This window comes from Rhopalosiphum padi, chromosome 2, assembly GCF_020882245.1.
Source record: "Rhopalosiphum padi isolate XX-2018 chromosome 2, ASM2088224v1, whole genome shotgun sequence".
Classification (NCBI taxonomy): Eukaryota; Metazoa; Arthropoda; class Insecta; order Hemiptera; family Aphididae; genus Rhopalosiphum; species Rhopalosiphum padi.
The window spans coordinates 88,272,781-88,290,907 of NC_083598.1; the positions used below are offsets into that span (position 1 = coordinate 88,272,781).

The 18,127-nt window shown below is 28.3% G+C and overlaps 1 protein-coding gene and 1 long non-coding RNA gene across 3 annotated transcripts; one reads left to right on the plus strand and one right to left on the minus strand.

Annotated features, from left to right (window-relative positions):
• Positions 1-108: 108 nt before the first annotated feature.
• Positions 109-6,120, plus strand: LOC132918878 (exocyst complex component 4). Its single transcript, XM_060980213.1, has 15 exons — positions 109-453; positions 879-1,210; positions 1,278-1,443; positions 1,679-1,842; positions 1,901-2,015; positions 2,094-2,351; positions 2,499-2,620; positions 2,690-2,750; positions 3,529-3,650; positions 3,770-3,947; positions 4,016-4,236; positions 4,501-4,687; positions 4,773-4,958; positions 5,344-5,697; positions 5,755-6,120. The coding sequence occupies exons 1-15, from the start codon at positions 400-402 to the stop codon at positions 5,929-5,931; spliced, it is 2,697 nt and encodes an 898-aa protein (XP_060836196.1). The 5' UTR covers positions 109-399; the 3' UTR covers positions 5,932-6,120.
• A 4,456-nt stretch (positions 6,121-10,576) lies between these two features.
• Positions 10,577-11,760, minus strand: LOC132923194 (uncharacterized). Of its 2 annotated transcripts, none has more exons than XR_009661124.1 (3): positions 11,582-11,760; positions 10,972-11,069; positions 10,577-10,755 (listed from the first exon to the last, which is right to left on the minus strand). It is a non-coding gene; the product is annotated as an uncharacterized LOC132923194 (long non-coding RNA). The 2 variants fall into 2 exon arrangements; XR_009661125.1 differs by having other exon boundaries at positions 11,132-11,760.
• Positions 11,761-18,127: the final 6,367 nt, after the last annotated feature.

Sequence of the window (18,127 nt, forward strand, 5' to 3'; positions counted from 1 at the left end):
GTATTTTTTAAATTTTCAGTCTTTATCGGGGCCTTATCATTTTTCAAACAAGTGTTTATCACAACCACGGCTTTAGATAGGACTATCACAGAATAATTATTTTGTGGAACTATCTAAAGCCGTGATCACAGCCAGTGTGGAGAAGATAAATATTGATCGAAATTGGTGATCACTAATCACAGAATTTCTTTGGGAAATTAATATTTATTATTTTAAAACATTAAAGTCAAACCTACAAAATCGTTTTTAATTTATTTTTGTTTATTATTTATTTCAATCGAAAGACCATAGATATTATGTTTGTCAATCATTTGCTTTTTCAAACTTTATTTCACGTTTAATTTTAAGTATTAGAATACCTACCTAGTTTTCAAAAATTAATTCTTACTAACCTTTACCATGGCAAATCCACCAAGTAAACCACCGCGGGGCATTAAGACTCCAAAAGAAACTGTAAGCACTTATAATTCAAATTAACTTATCTATAAATTTATAAAATTTTTGTACACTTATAATACATAATATATTTAAACATAAATTTATAAAATGTATACTATACTAACATTTCTTTTAAATTTTAAATTATATTATAAATTCAATAATAGTTAATAATACAGTTTTAAAAAATTGGTATCACATAACCCATAAATTATCAACATGACATAATATAATAATATACTTAAGCCTTAAGATGTTATATTGTTTAATTTTAGTCTAGTAAAAACAACTACTATTTGTTATGTATACTTATACTATATATATACTACAAAGATTTAAAGAATTACCAATTTAAATTATAGATAATTTTATAGTTGTATTTTTCTTTGTATAAATTGTAAATTTAAATAATGCTTACCTATTTGTTATATTGTTCATAGAGCGGATTACTAATGACCATGATTCGAGCATTGTCTGCTACTGAATCTAATGAACATCGTGAAATTGAAAAAACTGCATTAGAAAGAGAATATAAAAGATGTGATCAAAAATTAGAGGAATTAATTTCTATGGAACATCAAAATCTTGCTCGTGTAATGCATTTATTTACATCAGTGTCTAGTGAAATTAATTTATCTAGAGAACGAGTTCAAGCTGCTAAGCAGAAGCTTCTTGCATGTAAAACATTATTACGATGTAAACGGGATGAGCTAAGAAAATTTTATGTTGAGAGTATTGAGCAACATCACATGCTAACACAATTGACTCAAATGTGAGGAATATATTTACTGATTATTGTATATAATAATTGAGTTTTTTATACAATATATTTTATTTAGTGAACAAATTAAAGAAGTACCTTTTCAATTGAACATGTTAGAATCAAAAAATCAATACTTACAATGTACTAAATTACTGATGGACACATTACAAATAAGTAATAATGATTTGAAAAATATAGATGCATTAAATGAATTAAGAATTGAACTGAAACACAAAAAACAAGTAATACTAATTTATAAATACTATTATAACAGTGTGGTCCAACCTTCAGGAATATATTTTTTTATCTTTATAAACGTTTATGATCTAGGGTACCAATATAATATATAAGATTTACTCCTATGTTTAATAGTATGCTTATTATACTATAAGCAAATAAAGATAAAAACCACACTGAGATACCTACTAGCTATAATGTCTGTATTTAATATTTTATAGCTTTATTTTTATTTATCAGGCTCTATACAATAGATTATTGGATGAATTAATGAATCATATTTATGTTATTTCACCACAATCTGCTAAATCATTTCGTCGTACTGGGTCAGATGGATACAATTCTTCATTTGGACAAAGTACAAGAAGATCATACAAATATATACCACAAATTGCTTCACACAAGTATTTAAATTAATTTAGACATACGTTTATTTATTAATTTGTTTTTAATTTATTACAGAGACATTTTAAATGAAAATAATGAGACTGATATAAACGAGCTTGATACTGAAAAATTTGTCCCTATAGCTGTCGAGTGCCTTGCCATACTTTTTAAGTTAAATGATACAATTGAAGTAAGTATTAATAAGTTTTATTTTAAAATAGTTGATTCAATTTATTAGCCTATAACAATATATTATTTTATATTTAAGAAATTGAAATCTACAATGCAAACACAATTAGTTGAAATTGTGGAAAAAACTACAAAACAAATATCAACTACAAATCAATCAAAAAATTCTGGAGAACAATTAGTAACATTAGTAAATGGAGTCATTTTACAATTTTATTCAGTTGTTGATGCACACCAACTCTTTTTGTGCAGCTTAGATAAGATTGTTGATCAAAAACTATTAGCCAATGTCAACAAATATGATCTTAAATATGTTTGGGAAAACATTGAGTCTATTGTAAGTAAACTATTCAGAAATCTTAATAATTTCAATGAGTATTTGGTTTATTTTTCAAATAAAAATATACTTTACAAATTATTTAATATTTAATAAATACATAAAAGTTGTATTTAATTAAGATAAAATAAAATTGAATGTTTTTAGGTGCAAATGTTCTTAAGTAACTATTTGGATGTAAATAGTCATTCAGATTTAATTATAAAATCTACACCAATTTTTAGTAATATTGATCTGAATGTTTTTTTTTCAAAGAAAAAAATTCAAAGGTAATTAAATTATTTACTTATTACATATTCTAAATTCTAAAATAAATATAGATAAATGTATATTTTTAGACCAAAACAATGTCTTTTTAAGTTTTCAAATGCTTTTGAAAGTTCTTCGGATATATTAGAAGTAAGTATTTACTTGTACAATATATTTTTTGTTTACTGACTCCAGTGGCAGACCCATTATATAATACATGTTTTTAATAATACTTTATTAAAATAGCATTTAAAACTCCTTGAAAGATTCTTGCCTCTTGGACTGGACATAATTTTGTCTTATTTCCACATTCCTGTTTTTTAAATGGGAAATCCTAATTACAAGTTTTCATTTCTATGATACTCTATAATCTATTAATAATAATTATTAGTTTTTCCTTTTTCAAAATGAAATTTATAATATTATATTAATATGTTGAACACATTAAAAGATAAACACAAATCTATTTATAGCATTCAATATAAAAATTGTTAAGATATTATGTAAGTAAAAATTATTATTTTATTTGAAGTTTTTCTAATTTTCTATTTCTGAATTAAAAGCTTTTTCAATTGGAATTATAATCATTGTAAGTTGCTATACCATAAATTATATTATAACATTAAATTCATTAATATAAATAACTCATACTACAAAAATATCTGTAATTCAAAGACATACCATTTTGGTCAAATATAATAAAACATCAGTAAATCTTGAAAAACCTTGTAAATGACTGTTCATACTTTATGATAATTTATTTAAACAAATGTTTTCCAAAAACTAATATTTAATAAAATATTTTGGAGAGGGAATTAGTTGATGGGGATTATGTCAAACAGAGATGTAACCTATTAAATAATGTTTATATACATTTTTCATTCTAAAAATTAGTTAAATAGTTATAATAATTTTATGTATTTTTTAGAGACCTTTTACCAGCATAACACAAACACAAACAATGATTTGCACATCAAGTTCAGATAATATCATTTATATATATGAACCACTCACTATGTTTATACAACAAATTGAACAATCAATAAACATGTAAGGGAGTCTTAGAAATTAATAACAACTTAAAATAACACAAAAAAGTGTCTTCTAACTTATTTAATACAAATTGTATATACACTTATGAAGTAAGTTAAAATAAAAATTTTTTCAAGGAATACATGTACTTTAAGTTTATGGCTTAATGAATATATAAGAACAGTTTTTCTTGATCGTCAGCATAGTAAAGTAGCAACTACAGTTGAATCAATTACTAAACAAGCTGATGCTTGGCATTCAATTACTACACCGGAACAAATTCAGGAGTTGATTATTTCTAGACCATTATTATCAGTAAACAACATAATAAAAAGTTTAATTAATTAATTTAAATGTTAATTTTAATTTGTTTTTTGTTTTAGAGTACTGTTAGTATATGGAATAATATATGTCAAATAAAAAAGTTGGTCATAACTATGCCAGAATATGCATCACATTTCTTAATGATTATGGTTAGCATTAGTAGAAGCTATAAAGAAACTTGTGATAACTTATTTACTTCCAGTATTAAATCATGTGATAATACTACCAAGCTAGTTAGTTATTTATGGATTCAAAAACATGATTTAGTTGACTATCTTAAGTAAGAAGAATTGCCTGCTGTTAATAAAATATATAAAAATGTGTTAGTTACCAGACATAGGACTGTGTATTTAATGGAATAAACATTTGTTAAGTACGATCACACTTATGCACTAAAATAATAAATAACATATATCTGTCCAATCTAAAATAGTATGAAAAATACAATTTTAGTCTAATTATTAAAAGTAACAAAACAAGCAAAGTAAAAATAAATTGCAACTTTGTACATAGTTAAAATATAATCTAATATATATATTTTCAGACAATCTCACAACTGGGTGAGAAGAGAATATGAAAACAAGTCAAAAAAAAGTTCAGTGGATGAACTAAAACGATATACCCAAGAAGCTGATAAGTTGTTTGAGAACTTGGAAGGAAATGATTTTAAAGTAACTAGTGTTTCAGATATAAATCAACTTAGGTGTTTAGCACACCTTTTGGAAAGCATGGTAAGTTCACAGTTTTTTTTTTAATAATTGACTGTTTAATATTATTTTAATTTTATAATTTATAGTAATATTTTGTTTCATATAGGAATGGTTTGGAAAAAAATTAAATGAGATTTCAAATCCAGAATCAAAACATTATTTAGTTCCCAAATTGAACACTTCTAAAACAGACAATAATAATTTACCATTGTCATTAGTTGAAACTTTACACCAACTGGGTAAAGATTTCCTAGAGATTTCAGATAATATTCTTTTGTACCTTTATTTAGAAGTAAGTATTGTAATACTGTTTGGACTTGTTATACTATTTGATAATTGGTATTAAATTAGAAATTTGGACACCATAATTTTGGGTGCATTCATATTTTATTATTGCTATATTGTCTCCATTGTTTATTCAATATTATTAAAAGTAGTTCAATAATCCTCTACAAAATAACCAGTTTATTGTTTAAAAAAGTGATTAAATTACAAATTTATTAACAAAATACTTCTTAAGTACATGATTCAAAGAATTCCATCAAATAAATATAATCAAACTAAGAAGTTATAGTTACTGATTCTTTTATTAATTTTTTTGTTTTATTTAATAACAATATAATTTAAATACAATGTAATATATAATACATAAATTATAAATTTGTTTTAATTTTTAGGTGCGTGCTCAAAGTATTTATTATCTATTACCCAGTTTTGAATCAGCTATTGGAAATACAACAGAACCCAAAGTCTTAGATCTTAATCAATCTGTGTCATCTTTGCATGAAGCTATGTTAAATGCAATTTCAAATAGTAAATCTCAATACATTTTTGAAGGACTTGGTGAAGTGATGGCCAAAAGTTTAGTAAACTATACTCGTAATATAGAAACAATTGATGAAATTGCAATTAGAAAAATAATACGTGATATTACAATGTTAAAATACAACATAGCTGCAATGTTAGGGGCATCACAAGTTACTTTAGAAAAAACAGTTCATTATTATGAATTATTACTTTGCACACCAAAGGTAAACAAAATAAAGAAATGAAAAGTTTTAAATCTAAATTTGTACTTTTACATGTAGGAAATACTGGAAGAGATATTGGAGAAAGGAGCTGGTTTCAGTGAAGCAGAGTATTTAAATTTGCTACAAATTGTTCATAGGAGTAATAAAAATATAGAAGAAACAACTAGTTTACAAAATGATTTAAATAGATTATCTGATATTTTATCACAGACTAAACAAACATTCTTAATATAATAATTTTATTCAGCAATTGTAAAGATGAATTATATTTTTTTATAATGAACTGCTTATCTATTTAGTATTTATTAACCAAAACGAATATATCACTGTTATGTATTTTAATATTATAAAGTATTATATCTAGTTTATAATAATATTATTAATTATTTATACACTAATTTAAATATAAAAACATTTTTAAAATTGTGTATATTTTTGTTCAGTCTGGTTGTTGGTTTTTATTTTTGAATTTTTCTAATCTAATTATATATAAATATATAATATACAGAATTACAGGAATACAGGACAAGTATTAAACATTCTAATTAAGGTTATTGGTTACTTTTTTTTTTTTTTGGCAACTAATAAAACACATCATGTTATTCTTCATGTATATTGTCTCACTAGGTGAGAATTGTGTAAGAAAATTATACACTGTCAACGTGTTTGACTGGTAACTATTTAAATATTAAGTTATGTTTGATTATTTGGACATCAACATCCCTTAAGAGTTGGTGTAAATCTTTAATTTATTGCTAACATATTAATATGTAGATGTACTATTAAATATGTATTTATATTTATTAGATTTTTAGAAAAACCAAAAAAAGAAAATTTAATAGAAGATGAAATGCTTGAGATACATGAAGAATTTGAACATAAATATAATTTTAGATTCAAAGATCCAAATAAAGAATTTGTAAGAAAATAATTAAGTATATATACTATTTCAATATAATAATATAATACCTAATTTATATATCCACCATTGTTGATGATGCATAATCATACTATATGAGTCGGATTGATCATAATGAAATTATTCAAAACATAAAATCTGTAATGAAAAATAATTTTGTCGATATCAAGGTCATATATTAATATAAATCATTATATTTATATACAGTGGCACCGAACCCAAGCCGGTGTTGTACTCTTGTGATATTTTACATTGTTAATTATAAATGGGTATTAACACCGGCACACCGCTAATAGTCAGGTCCGTTTCACAGCTTCGTGTATGGTACGCAATAGGTACGAGTATTTTTTGATTTACATTATTTGTAACTTTTATACATAGTTAAATTATTTTGTTATGTAAGAACCATGATATAATGTGTGCTATGCTCCATAATACAGGTTGTCCCGCGAGGATTTATCCACATTGCAATATCTTTTGAAATAATGGAGATATCATAATTCTGGTTTTTTAATAAGATTTACAGGGACAAAAACTGCAAATATTTCATTTTATAATTTATTTCAATGTTTTTGTAAAAAAGTTAAAAAATATATTTTTTTAATTAATTATTTAAAAAAAAATTGAAGATAGCCATTTTGTAAAGTTTATTTTTCTGAAAATATATTGTGGGGATTAAGTATTTCTGGTGGTGATTGGATCATAATAAAAATATTCAAATACTTTATTCAATTTATAAAAAATATATGGCCTCAATATATTATCCATATATGTATACCTATACCTACATGCATAATATTATAAGTAAAAGAACGAAAAACTCTGCCCGCAGAATATCCGTCCGAATATAATATAACAAAGGGTGGCCAAATTGCGGCTCTCTTCATCGACGTATGCGGCTCGTGGTCTTATTTACAAAAACCACAATTTTAATTTTTTTTGTATACATTTATAAAAAAAAAATTGTTTTTATTATTATTATTTTATAGTTTCATATTTCGTAATTTGATATGTTTATCGGATGTTAGCTAACTTTATTATTTTTGTGGTATAAAAGTACAGATTAGATTATTTGGCTCTTGATATAATTGCATTAATATATGTGGCTCGCGTACATAGTCATGTTGGCCACCCCTGTAATATACCTAATATGTAAACCTGTGTGTACTGTGTATAGTTAAAATATTATCGCTCAATCTGATCAACTAATTTTTATTTTGTATTTTTTGACATTTTTAGTCGTTTTTACTGATTTTACTTTAGTTCACTTCTTATTGTTTCTTGTCGATTGTCATTAAGCCAATAACTTAATTAAAACTTTGAAATTAACACGGACTTAGATTAGTAACTATCAGATTTTATCTCACCGATTACAGTCGTCGTTGTCGTGTTGTAATGAATATTAATGTACCTAAATTTTATTATTTTTTCGTAATATTTTCGAAATGCCGAAAATTAAAACGTCGGTTAATGCTCGTCTACATGACTACAACATCTACTATATTTGTAATTTTTTTATTTAATTTTTAAGGAAATTGTTTGTCATTTTTGAGAAATTTGTAAGCTTTGATAAATGTATATAGAATTTTATAGTAAAATAGAGTACAATTTAAAAAAAAATTTATTTTTATTAATTTAAAACAAATGTTTTTAAGGTCATCACCTTCCGAGCTCTAGTTATAACATTTTAATAGTATTAGCAATTAAGTAGTAATTAGTAGTAATTTCAATTTTAGGAGGCTAAGCCCCATCGCCTTATCGAGCTCATGGGGGGAGGCTGCAGCCCCCCTGATTGCGACTTGCAGATATTTAAATGCCATGGATAATACAATAATCATCGTGTACGTACAACGTACGTATATATATATAAATAATATTATACTTATTTGTTGTAAGAACAACTACAAAAAAAATAATAATAATAATAATAAAAATATATAGATAGGTCGTAGGATATGGGAATCAAAATTATTAATCAAACATAATATTCGTATTGAATTAGATATATATTTTTTGATATTTCAAATTTTTTAACCAGTTTTATAGCTTAATACTATAAATCAACGGTTCTCAAACTGTGGTAGTGGTACGCAAAAGACTACATGGTCATGGTGGTACACGGAGGGCCGTTTTTGGATAATAAAGCCATTCAATTGTTTAATTCATATCTTATTTTAAAAAAACTAATAAATAAAAAATAATTATACTGTAGTTTTAGTATTTTACTGTCTTATTATTTAAAAAAAATAATGTATTTAACTGTACAATTTGGATATTGGATCGTTCTATTTTTAGTCATTAGTGGTAGTGGTACGCGACTGATTGATAATATACCTAAGTGGTAAGCAAGAAAAAAAGTTTGAGAACCACTGCTATATTCGTAAATGTAAGTGATTTCTGCTAGATTTTTTTTTATTCAAACTTAAATCAAATTCAAACTCAATTTAAAACATAATAAATGGGGAAATACGATATTCCAATTGGCAATACCCCTAAAACGACTAAAACCCTACAAAACTTTTTATTGATTACCATAAATTAGAGTAAACCAAAGTATTTATAATTATTTTAATTTATTTAATAAATATATATGTATATATACGACTATATACCTATATAACAAATTCTATCAAGTCCTCAATCTTAGGATTCGGTCAAAATCAAGAAACTATTACTCCGACGGCAAAATCAAAATAACAAAAATAAAATGAGAAAATTTAGTTAATAGTTATCATAAAAATATCAAAATTTTTATTTTATTTTAATCAAAAATTAAAATTATATATTAAATAAGTTCAAAGTGTTTAATAAAATAATAAATATAAAAAAAAACGTATATATAAATAAAATATAAAAGTATAATATTTACAATTGCAAATTACAATTATAATGCAATATCTTTAAAAAGTTAATGTTAATGTATTATTTGAGATAAATAAATTTATCAACTTTTATTTTTTTTTGGTTATGTGTTATGTCTTTACATATTGTTTTAATATGATCTATAATATTCCTGTCAAATAAGTGAAAAACTCTTTTGGTCAATCATTTGTGGACTACTTGTCTACTTAGGGCCTACGTACTCTAATTTAATGCCATATGAGTATAAAAACAACATCCATCCCATCAGCATCAAAATAGTGTTAAAAAATGTGTGTTTATTCTTAGAATTGGTTTAATTAATACATTACTAAATAGATACATTCAATTAAATTTAATTTAATTTATAATGTGACAATAAAAATATAGTTTGTTTTTTATATTATTTTTATTATAATTCTTAATTTTTACTATAAATATGTTTAAAAATTAAATCTATTATTTCTCTTGTCATTTTGATTTCTCTATATTATAATTATTTTAATCAAACAACTAATAATAATACTGTAAATTATTCATATAATATTGTAAATTATTATTATTTTAGATTCTTTTATAGTATATTATTGTTACACTCTCTATCTCTAACTCAAGCTCTGAGATAGATAATATCATTGTATTGTAATTATAAACTTGTGTAATGTAATTTTAGATTATCATTGTCCATTGATTAAAAAAAAAAAAAAAAACCGGTGCGTTATTTGCGCCGCCGCGGCCGGCTCGCCGGTGCGGCAGATTACATGGTCGCCCGTTCCTTCTTCTGCCGTACATGACCGTGTGAACAGTGCTTTACAAAAAAAGTAATAGTGCTTAATAGTAATAACAGTTTGTTATGTTCGTACTGTCGTTTATATACTAACACTACTAACGTAAAACAGATACTTTAAATGAAAACAAACAAAATATAAATTCAACCAGTGGCGTAACTGGGAAAAAATCTAGGGGGGGGGCAATGTATAATGAATGTAATATATTTATTATTATCAAAACCCTGACACCCCTTTCTCCTGGTTAAAATATATACCTTTAGCTTTCAAAAAATTGTCAGGGGGGGGAGTGCCCCCTCTTGCCCTCCCCCCACAATTACGCCACTGAATTAGTATAATATCTTTATTAAAACACATATAAAATATTCGTTCTCTGATCACAGTACTTTATCCGTACCATGACTTTCAGAAGAGTCACCTTTTCTCACATTCCGATACTCTTCAATAGGTATCTAATACATTTTGTTGTCTCGGCTCATTTGCTTCATTAACCTAAATTATATGAGTATTGTTTAGAATTTATAAACAATCTATTATTCAAATAATCGATAGAGGCAACATAATATGTTAAAAATCAAAAAATCTCTGACAAAAAACATAGACATCAGATGCCTTCCTTAATCGCGCAAGTCTGCCCGGGTGGGTCTTGCTACGACGGAGGAAAGACAGTGAATGTCAATGCTGGTCGTTTTACAGGGCCTTTTATACCTAGTTCATTAGCGATAACACAGGACCGGTCCGGTACAATTCACTTTGTAACAGCGATTGGCCACGGTTGAGTTGATTGCTCAGCTTTTGTGGGATATCTAAAAAAAAAAAAAAAAAATGTTTATAACGGATAATTATTAAAGGTTAAAATTTTACAAACACCAAAGAAAAATTAACGTTTTCGTAATGTGTACAATGTTCCGAACAGAGTCGTATGTCATTCAACGACGTCGCAGCCACCGAATAATCGGATCAGAATCGAATCGCACGCGTTGTCAGATCATTACAGTGGCACACGAGACGGGCAGCTCAAACGAGAGCGATACACCCGTAACGCGGAACTCTGAACGAGTCACTGGAACTGTGCCATCTGCTCACTAGATCCGACGTACGCGCGAATCGTCATTTCTGCGGAACGTAACCTGCCGTAGCTCTGCGCGTGTCGACAATGTCGATAACGGACAGGGAAACGGGGTTTTTACGAATATACGTTCTGTTTGGGAAACTTACTTGAACACTCACGAATAATGTATTCCTACAAATGACTGTTTATCGCGTGATACGAGAATATATAAAAAAAAAATAAAATACACAAATATTTAATACAGACGTGACGATCAGTGTTCCTGCAACCGCAACTCTGGCAGTCTTGCGCCCGAACTGTGCCAGACTTATATAAGCCACGGAACAAAGCCAACAAGGCCAGCAGGCAACATAACATGTTAAAGATCAAAAAATATAGATACCAGATGCCTTCCCTAATCGCGCAAGTCTGCCCGGGGTGGGTCTTGCTACGACGGAGGACGGACAGTGAATGTCAATGCTGGCCGTTTCACAGGGCCTTTTATACCCGGTGTTCTGTGACAGATAACAAGAAACCGTAGAAACCCCAATAGTGCAATCGCCGATAAACGCACAATTTAAATAAAAGTTATTATGAGAATAAAATAATTATAATAATAAAAAAAAATAGTAATATCTATATATATATAAAAATGGAGCCAAATACGTATAACAATTCATCAATTGAGAACGGCTGGCCCGAATCGGCCCGATTTAGCTCGAATTTTTTTTTAATTGTTTGTAATTGCCAGGAGAAGGTTTTTACGAAAATACATTTTGGAGATAACATACAATAAATGTCCGATAAACATTAGTGCTTGTCCTTTAGCCACTTTTAGTTACTGAAAAAAGATTGGATTTATCTGTAAGAATTACTGCATATATATATATTTAATTATGTAAAAAATAATTATATATAACTATAATAACAGGTATTTAAATTATAGAAAATTTATCAAGCTTCTGGGTTGTTTGGTTATTGAAATACATTTATCGGACACGGCGCAGTGTTCTGAAAAGTAAATTTAGTTTATATAAAATTAAATTTTAGTTTTTATTCGAAATAAAATACCATATGTTTTTACCCTTGTGTATTAACTATTAAAAAAACAAATTACCATATTTAACTAGATAGGAGATACACGAATAACAATTTTGGTGTACTTAAGGACTTCCATTTATTTATACGTATTTAATATAAGTATACAATATTAAATAATTTATTTTTTTTTTTTTTTTTTTTTTTTTTTTTTTTTTTATTTAGAACTTTCAGTATATAACTATTATAGTTCGACAGTTATTACAATATATAATATATGTATAAAAGATTTACAATAAATAGAATCTTAATTATAGCATAATTTAGATAATTTGGTGATTAGATAACAATATAAAATGAAATGATACAATATATTATGGTGGACGTATAACGGTATATGGAATTACAAATTACCTTTATTTAATAAAGCCGTTAGGAGAGACAGGAGGGGTTTTATGATTGCACTGAATTCGGTAATAAAAGATGTAAATAAAGTTTCTATATTAGGAGATAGGTGGGAATGGTTATGATTGGAGGAAGTGGCTTCGGCATATGATGGTTTATCGGTATTGGAATTTAAGGTGGATTTAAGGAAGTTTGTATGAGATTTGGGAGTAGATATGAAATGTTTACGACGAGGTGGTCTGTAATTAAGTTTTTCATAAACGGGACAGCCTTTGTAATTGGCAGGGTGGCTACCTTGGCATAAAGCACACCTGGCCGGAGATTCTGGTGACATAGTGCATACGTCAGATCTGTGTTCTTCGCCACATCTGATGCATCGTGGAATGTGGTTGCAGTAACCCTGAGTGTGCCCGTAAGACAGACAACGATGGCATTGAGGTGGGCCTTTACGTGGATGGGGCTTTTCGACAACAATTTTGGTGTGCAATAGATACTCGATTTTATATAAATCCATGTTGTTGGTGGCTATTTTGAGGTCGACGAAAAATAGAGGTAGAGGTGATTTATCGGAAGAGCGCTTAATGTTATGAACGTGGGTAACCTGGTGTCCCAGTTCCGATAGAGAAGTAATTATATCTTCAGTAGAGGTAGAAGGGTGGAGATTGCGGATCACCACCCGTAATGGACGCTTATCATACTGCTGGTATGAATGAAAACTGATGCTGTTTTCAATTAGATATTTAATGAGTAGTCTGTAATGCTCCTAGAAATGAGTATGGACGATCAGGTAAGAAGGTGTGGTTTTACAGATAAATTCTGTTGTATTGAAAATTTTCATCAAGTTTGAGGTGAAACTGGAAAAATTACTCACGCCTTTGATATAAACTGCTGGTGGTTTTGGTAGGATATTTTGAGTATGAGTTTGAGTTTTGTTTGGCTGTGTGTTGTCGTTTGAGTCTTTAAGTGTGGTGAGGACTGAGTACCGGTTAGGAGTTATGAATATTTTTGATTTCTTATCATCTGGCTTGGGTGAGAGCGAAGAAGACGAAAGATTTCTTTTGCTTGAAGTTGAATAAGTTTTAGTTGTGACACGATTATTCGACGATTGGGTCGCCATATTACGTAAACGTAAACGGCAGAAAGTAATAATATAATATTAGCGTATGAAAAACAGATAACGGAGCGAGCGTAATGACCGTGCGTTCATGATGAACGTTATCGCCGGACTGAAAAAAAAAAAAATAATTTATTAAATCGTAATATTATTTAATATGAAAAATTACCTTGACTCGTAATTTTATTTTTATGCTTTATTGTTTAAAAAAATAATTATATACAATATTATAATGTTTAGTAATAAAATGTTAACACGAAATATTGAACTTAGATTATTAATATAATAAAAGTTCTATTATTCTGAATCATTATCAGATTCAGATTTACTAGAATCACTTGCTTGGTCTTCTGGTATTATTATTAATAGTTATTTGCACCGTCTAAAAATGTCTGCAATTTTTTCGGTTGAACGTTTCACCTGGACGATATTAATGCCTAATGGGCCGGATTAAACTATATAGCATTTATATACTTTTTAAGGAATAATTAATATTGTTTTTTTCATATTATAGATCATACCAAATTCTGGCCATGATGTGTTTGTTGACAATATTGAAGCTTTTAACAATATACATAAAGTAAATAGTGATTAGAGTTTACATTAAAATTTATCAACAATATAGCTAATCCCAGCAATCTTATTTGGAAAAAATAGTTAGCAGAACGCGGATACTTAGTATACGGTCAGTTATAACTTTCATTTTGTAACAGTTATTTTTTTATTATTTATTTTCTAATAAAAAACTTAATATGTTATTGTATAATGTATATAGGTCAAACATCGGATACTGGCAGATCCATGAGGATTTTCTAAATATAATAAAATATAAAAACTATTTAAGTAAACTACCTTGGTATTGCAAAACGCATGCTTGGATTTCCAAAGAATGAAAGAAATTACTATACTGTGAGGATTATAATTGCTGGTGGTGATTGGATCATAAAAATATTCAAGTACATGTTGAAAACGTTTGAACTAATTCCGAAAAATGAAACAAATTTAATTTCAGAATATCTTTATTTAATTAATTCGGAAAGTTCAATGTATACTTTGGTGTCGAAGTTGAGCTGGGTCAAAGTTCAACCAGATCACGACAAGCTTGTCACTGTCGTCGTCGTAATCGTAGATATAACTCCGACCTTTGAGACACGTTATACGCATGCACCCGCCAGTCTACGAGTTGTTCTATAGTTATAGTTCCGCATCCACCGATTAGGTCGTTTTGTCCTGGTACGCCCGAATATATGTATACGCGCCGGCTATTTTACGTGCGTTTGGTAATTTCGCCGTTCCGGTTCTTCCGATCACTGCATGTACGTACGCCACTCCGTGTTCACTGCCAGTAAATTGGTGATTCGTTATCCACCGCGTTAATGGCTCTTTTGCGTGTGTGTCGACGTTGTTCACGCAGCCCTTTCAGTGTCCGTGTTACCTGGGCGCTGAGGTAAAATTACATACACATGTTTGTATACGCAACCATGTAGAAAAAAATTAAATTTCTTTTTTAAAAAAAAACCATCATATAATTTCAACTACCTATTTATAAAAAAAGTTTGTATGTAAAAGTATTATCAGTGCCACAACTATAATAATGTGGACACGTTGGGACCAGCCCTATTTGATCACATTAAGCGGTTGCCTATAAAAACCGAAATGAGTTGTATAATTGTATTAATTATTTAGTATTGAGAATTGGGACCAGATCATTTTGCCCATATTGCTCATATTAAGCGAATGCCACTTTTAACCGGTGCCCACATTAGGCGGAATCCACTGTATTACTGTTTAATAATAAATCGTCATTGAAACGTTAAGTAGTGTAGCGTGAAACTTTCTGAAGGATGACAAGTTATAACCTATAAAAGGTGGAGACCCCATAAACATAAATATTAAATTATTAAATAGTATTTTATTTTCGTTTACTAGAAATAATTAAATTTAAGAAGCGAATTATATATATATTATTATATACATAATAATAAAATAACTGTTTTACTACTACATTTAGGTGAAATAATAACATTCAATACTAAAATGAACTTTTTAAGATTTTGTTTGGTTAAAAAAAACTTTCTCAGTTTTTTTTTTTTAATGTCATTCTAAAAGTACTGTTCGTCTGTACTCCTGTACTCTTCTGCAATTCCGCCCCCCCCCCCAACACTAATTGAGTGTATCTTGAGGGATTCAGAGGCTTGACTTATATATACACCACTGTAAAAGTTAGATAAACACACGTATTTTAAAAATGTTCTCATATAAGTGCTGTTATATATTATATATAACACCTAAAGTCAATTTACTGTAACTTTTCCAGTATACTTAATCGTTTTTTAGCACACATATAAACACGTTTTTTTTAACACATATTAATCTAATATGAAAATGTACCTAATGCGATGTTACAACTTCTATAGAAATTATGAGAAACCAAAAATATTACAAACAACCATCATCCAGAAAAATTCATTGCGTGACCAAAGTTCTTCGGTACGCAGTAAAAAAACAACAATAAGCCAGAAAAATTCATCACGTGTCCAAAGTTCTTCGGTACGCAGTAAAAAAACAACAATAAGCCAGAAAAATTCATCACGTAACCAAAGTTCTTCGGTACGCAGTAAAAAAACAACAATAGGCCAGAAAAATTCATCACGTGTCCAAAATTCATCGCTAGGCAATAAGAAAACAACAATAAGCCAGAAAAATTCGATGTTTGACCAGCAAAACCTTACTCATAGAAATCGAATGTCAACGCAAGGGTACAAAAAATTGTCAACAATCCACCAAAAATTCGTTGAAAAGTTCAATGTCGCCACAACCACTGAAAATTTCTTTTACTATGCAGATAACGGCGATGTAATCTATAATTATTAATTAGGTAGTAAAAGTTTTCTAATTATAGCTTATCTCCGCCGTTATCTGCATAGTTTTTTTTTTTTTTTTCAAGAAAGTTTCAGTGGTTGCGGTGACATTGAACTTTTCAACGAATTTTTGGTGGATTGTCGACGATTTTTTGTACCCATATTACGGAATCCACTGTATAATATTTCCAAAGATTCTCGTTAAAAAGTCGTGAATGCCAAAAAACTAATACAGATATCAAAAAATTGTATCCTTTAATTAGTATTTCTGCCGATTTTCGTAAATATCTTGAGCAAAATACCAGTTTCAATCGCACTGTTCTAAAAAAAATAGGGATCGAATTGAATAGTTGGAATTTTTGATGCTTACCTTGTTATTGAAGTGCATTTTAAAATAGAACCCGACGGAGTCGTTACCGATGATTGAGTTTCTGAACATTCCGTTGTGAGAACGCTTGGCACCCAATTCGTAAAAAACATGTCATCTGGATAATATAAACCCCGTGTAGGAAGATTCATTGCAGTTGATTTGGTTTCTGAAACTCTATATAAAACGCAAACACGATGACAATAGGATACATATATTGTAAAGTTGTTTTAGACCGACGTATAAGTCGTATAACGTATAACGTTTATATGAACATGATTGTTTGGAAAAGGGATAAAATATTCCAAATATCTTACGGTTTAAATAGTGTTTTGAGGTTTTTGGTGTTCGACTGCCCCCAGATACCCAAGTTTATTACGTCTTCAGCGCCGTTACCAAAATATTGGTACGGCATACAGTTACAACAATCCAAACAAATTGAAGTGATTGTCAAACTAATTGAAAAAATGATACAAAACTACATGTTTCTATACAAGTGATTAAATATCCGCAAATATATACGGAGAACCGTTAACTAAGCAAATTACGAAAAAAATACTTATGCAGAGCAAAATCTCTGCATGTTTGAAAATACTATAATGAACACGTTAGAGCACTGAACTAATATAATATAATTATTTATATTGACAATTGAAAACGGTTATCATAGAAACGATAATATGCGGAGACCATAATAGACCTCATATTAATAATACCATATTAGTATACCTACTATAATATAGATATAATAGTAGTATAAAAAACATACATAACTATTGATCAATTTAAAGAATTTGATTAAAACGTTAGGTATTAACGTAGACCAAAAGCTCTTCGTGTCAACCAACTCTTCTCCATATATTGAGTTCAAATTCATCGCCGAGTTTGTGGAGAAACTTTCGCCTGAGAAAGTGGATATCGTTCTGCTGTATAGTTATAGTAGAGATGGAGAGTAGGTCACTATATAATGGATGTGTTAAATTTGAATGCTATGACAGATATCATTGTAAATGAAAAACGATTCTTAA

What these genes read in the sequence shown, in the direction of transcription:
- LOC132918878 (XM_060980213.1), top strand. Translation starts at nt 400, where the DNA reads ATGGCAAATCCACCAAGTAAACCACCGCGGGGCATTAAGACTCCAAAA. An exon ending in GATTTAGTTGACTATCTTAA is followed by an intron (nt 4,237 to 4,500) that starts GTAAGAAGAATT and finishes ATATATTTTCAG; the next exon opens with ACAATCTCACAACTGGGTGA. An exon ending in CACACCTTTTGGAAAGCATG is followed by an intron (nt 4,688 to 4,772) that starts GTAAGTTCACAG and finishes TGTTTCATATAG; the next exon opens with GAATGGTTTGGAAAAAAATT.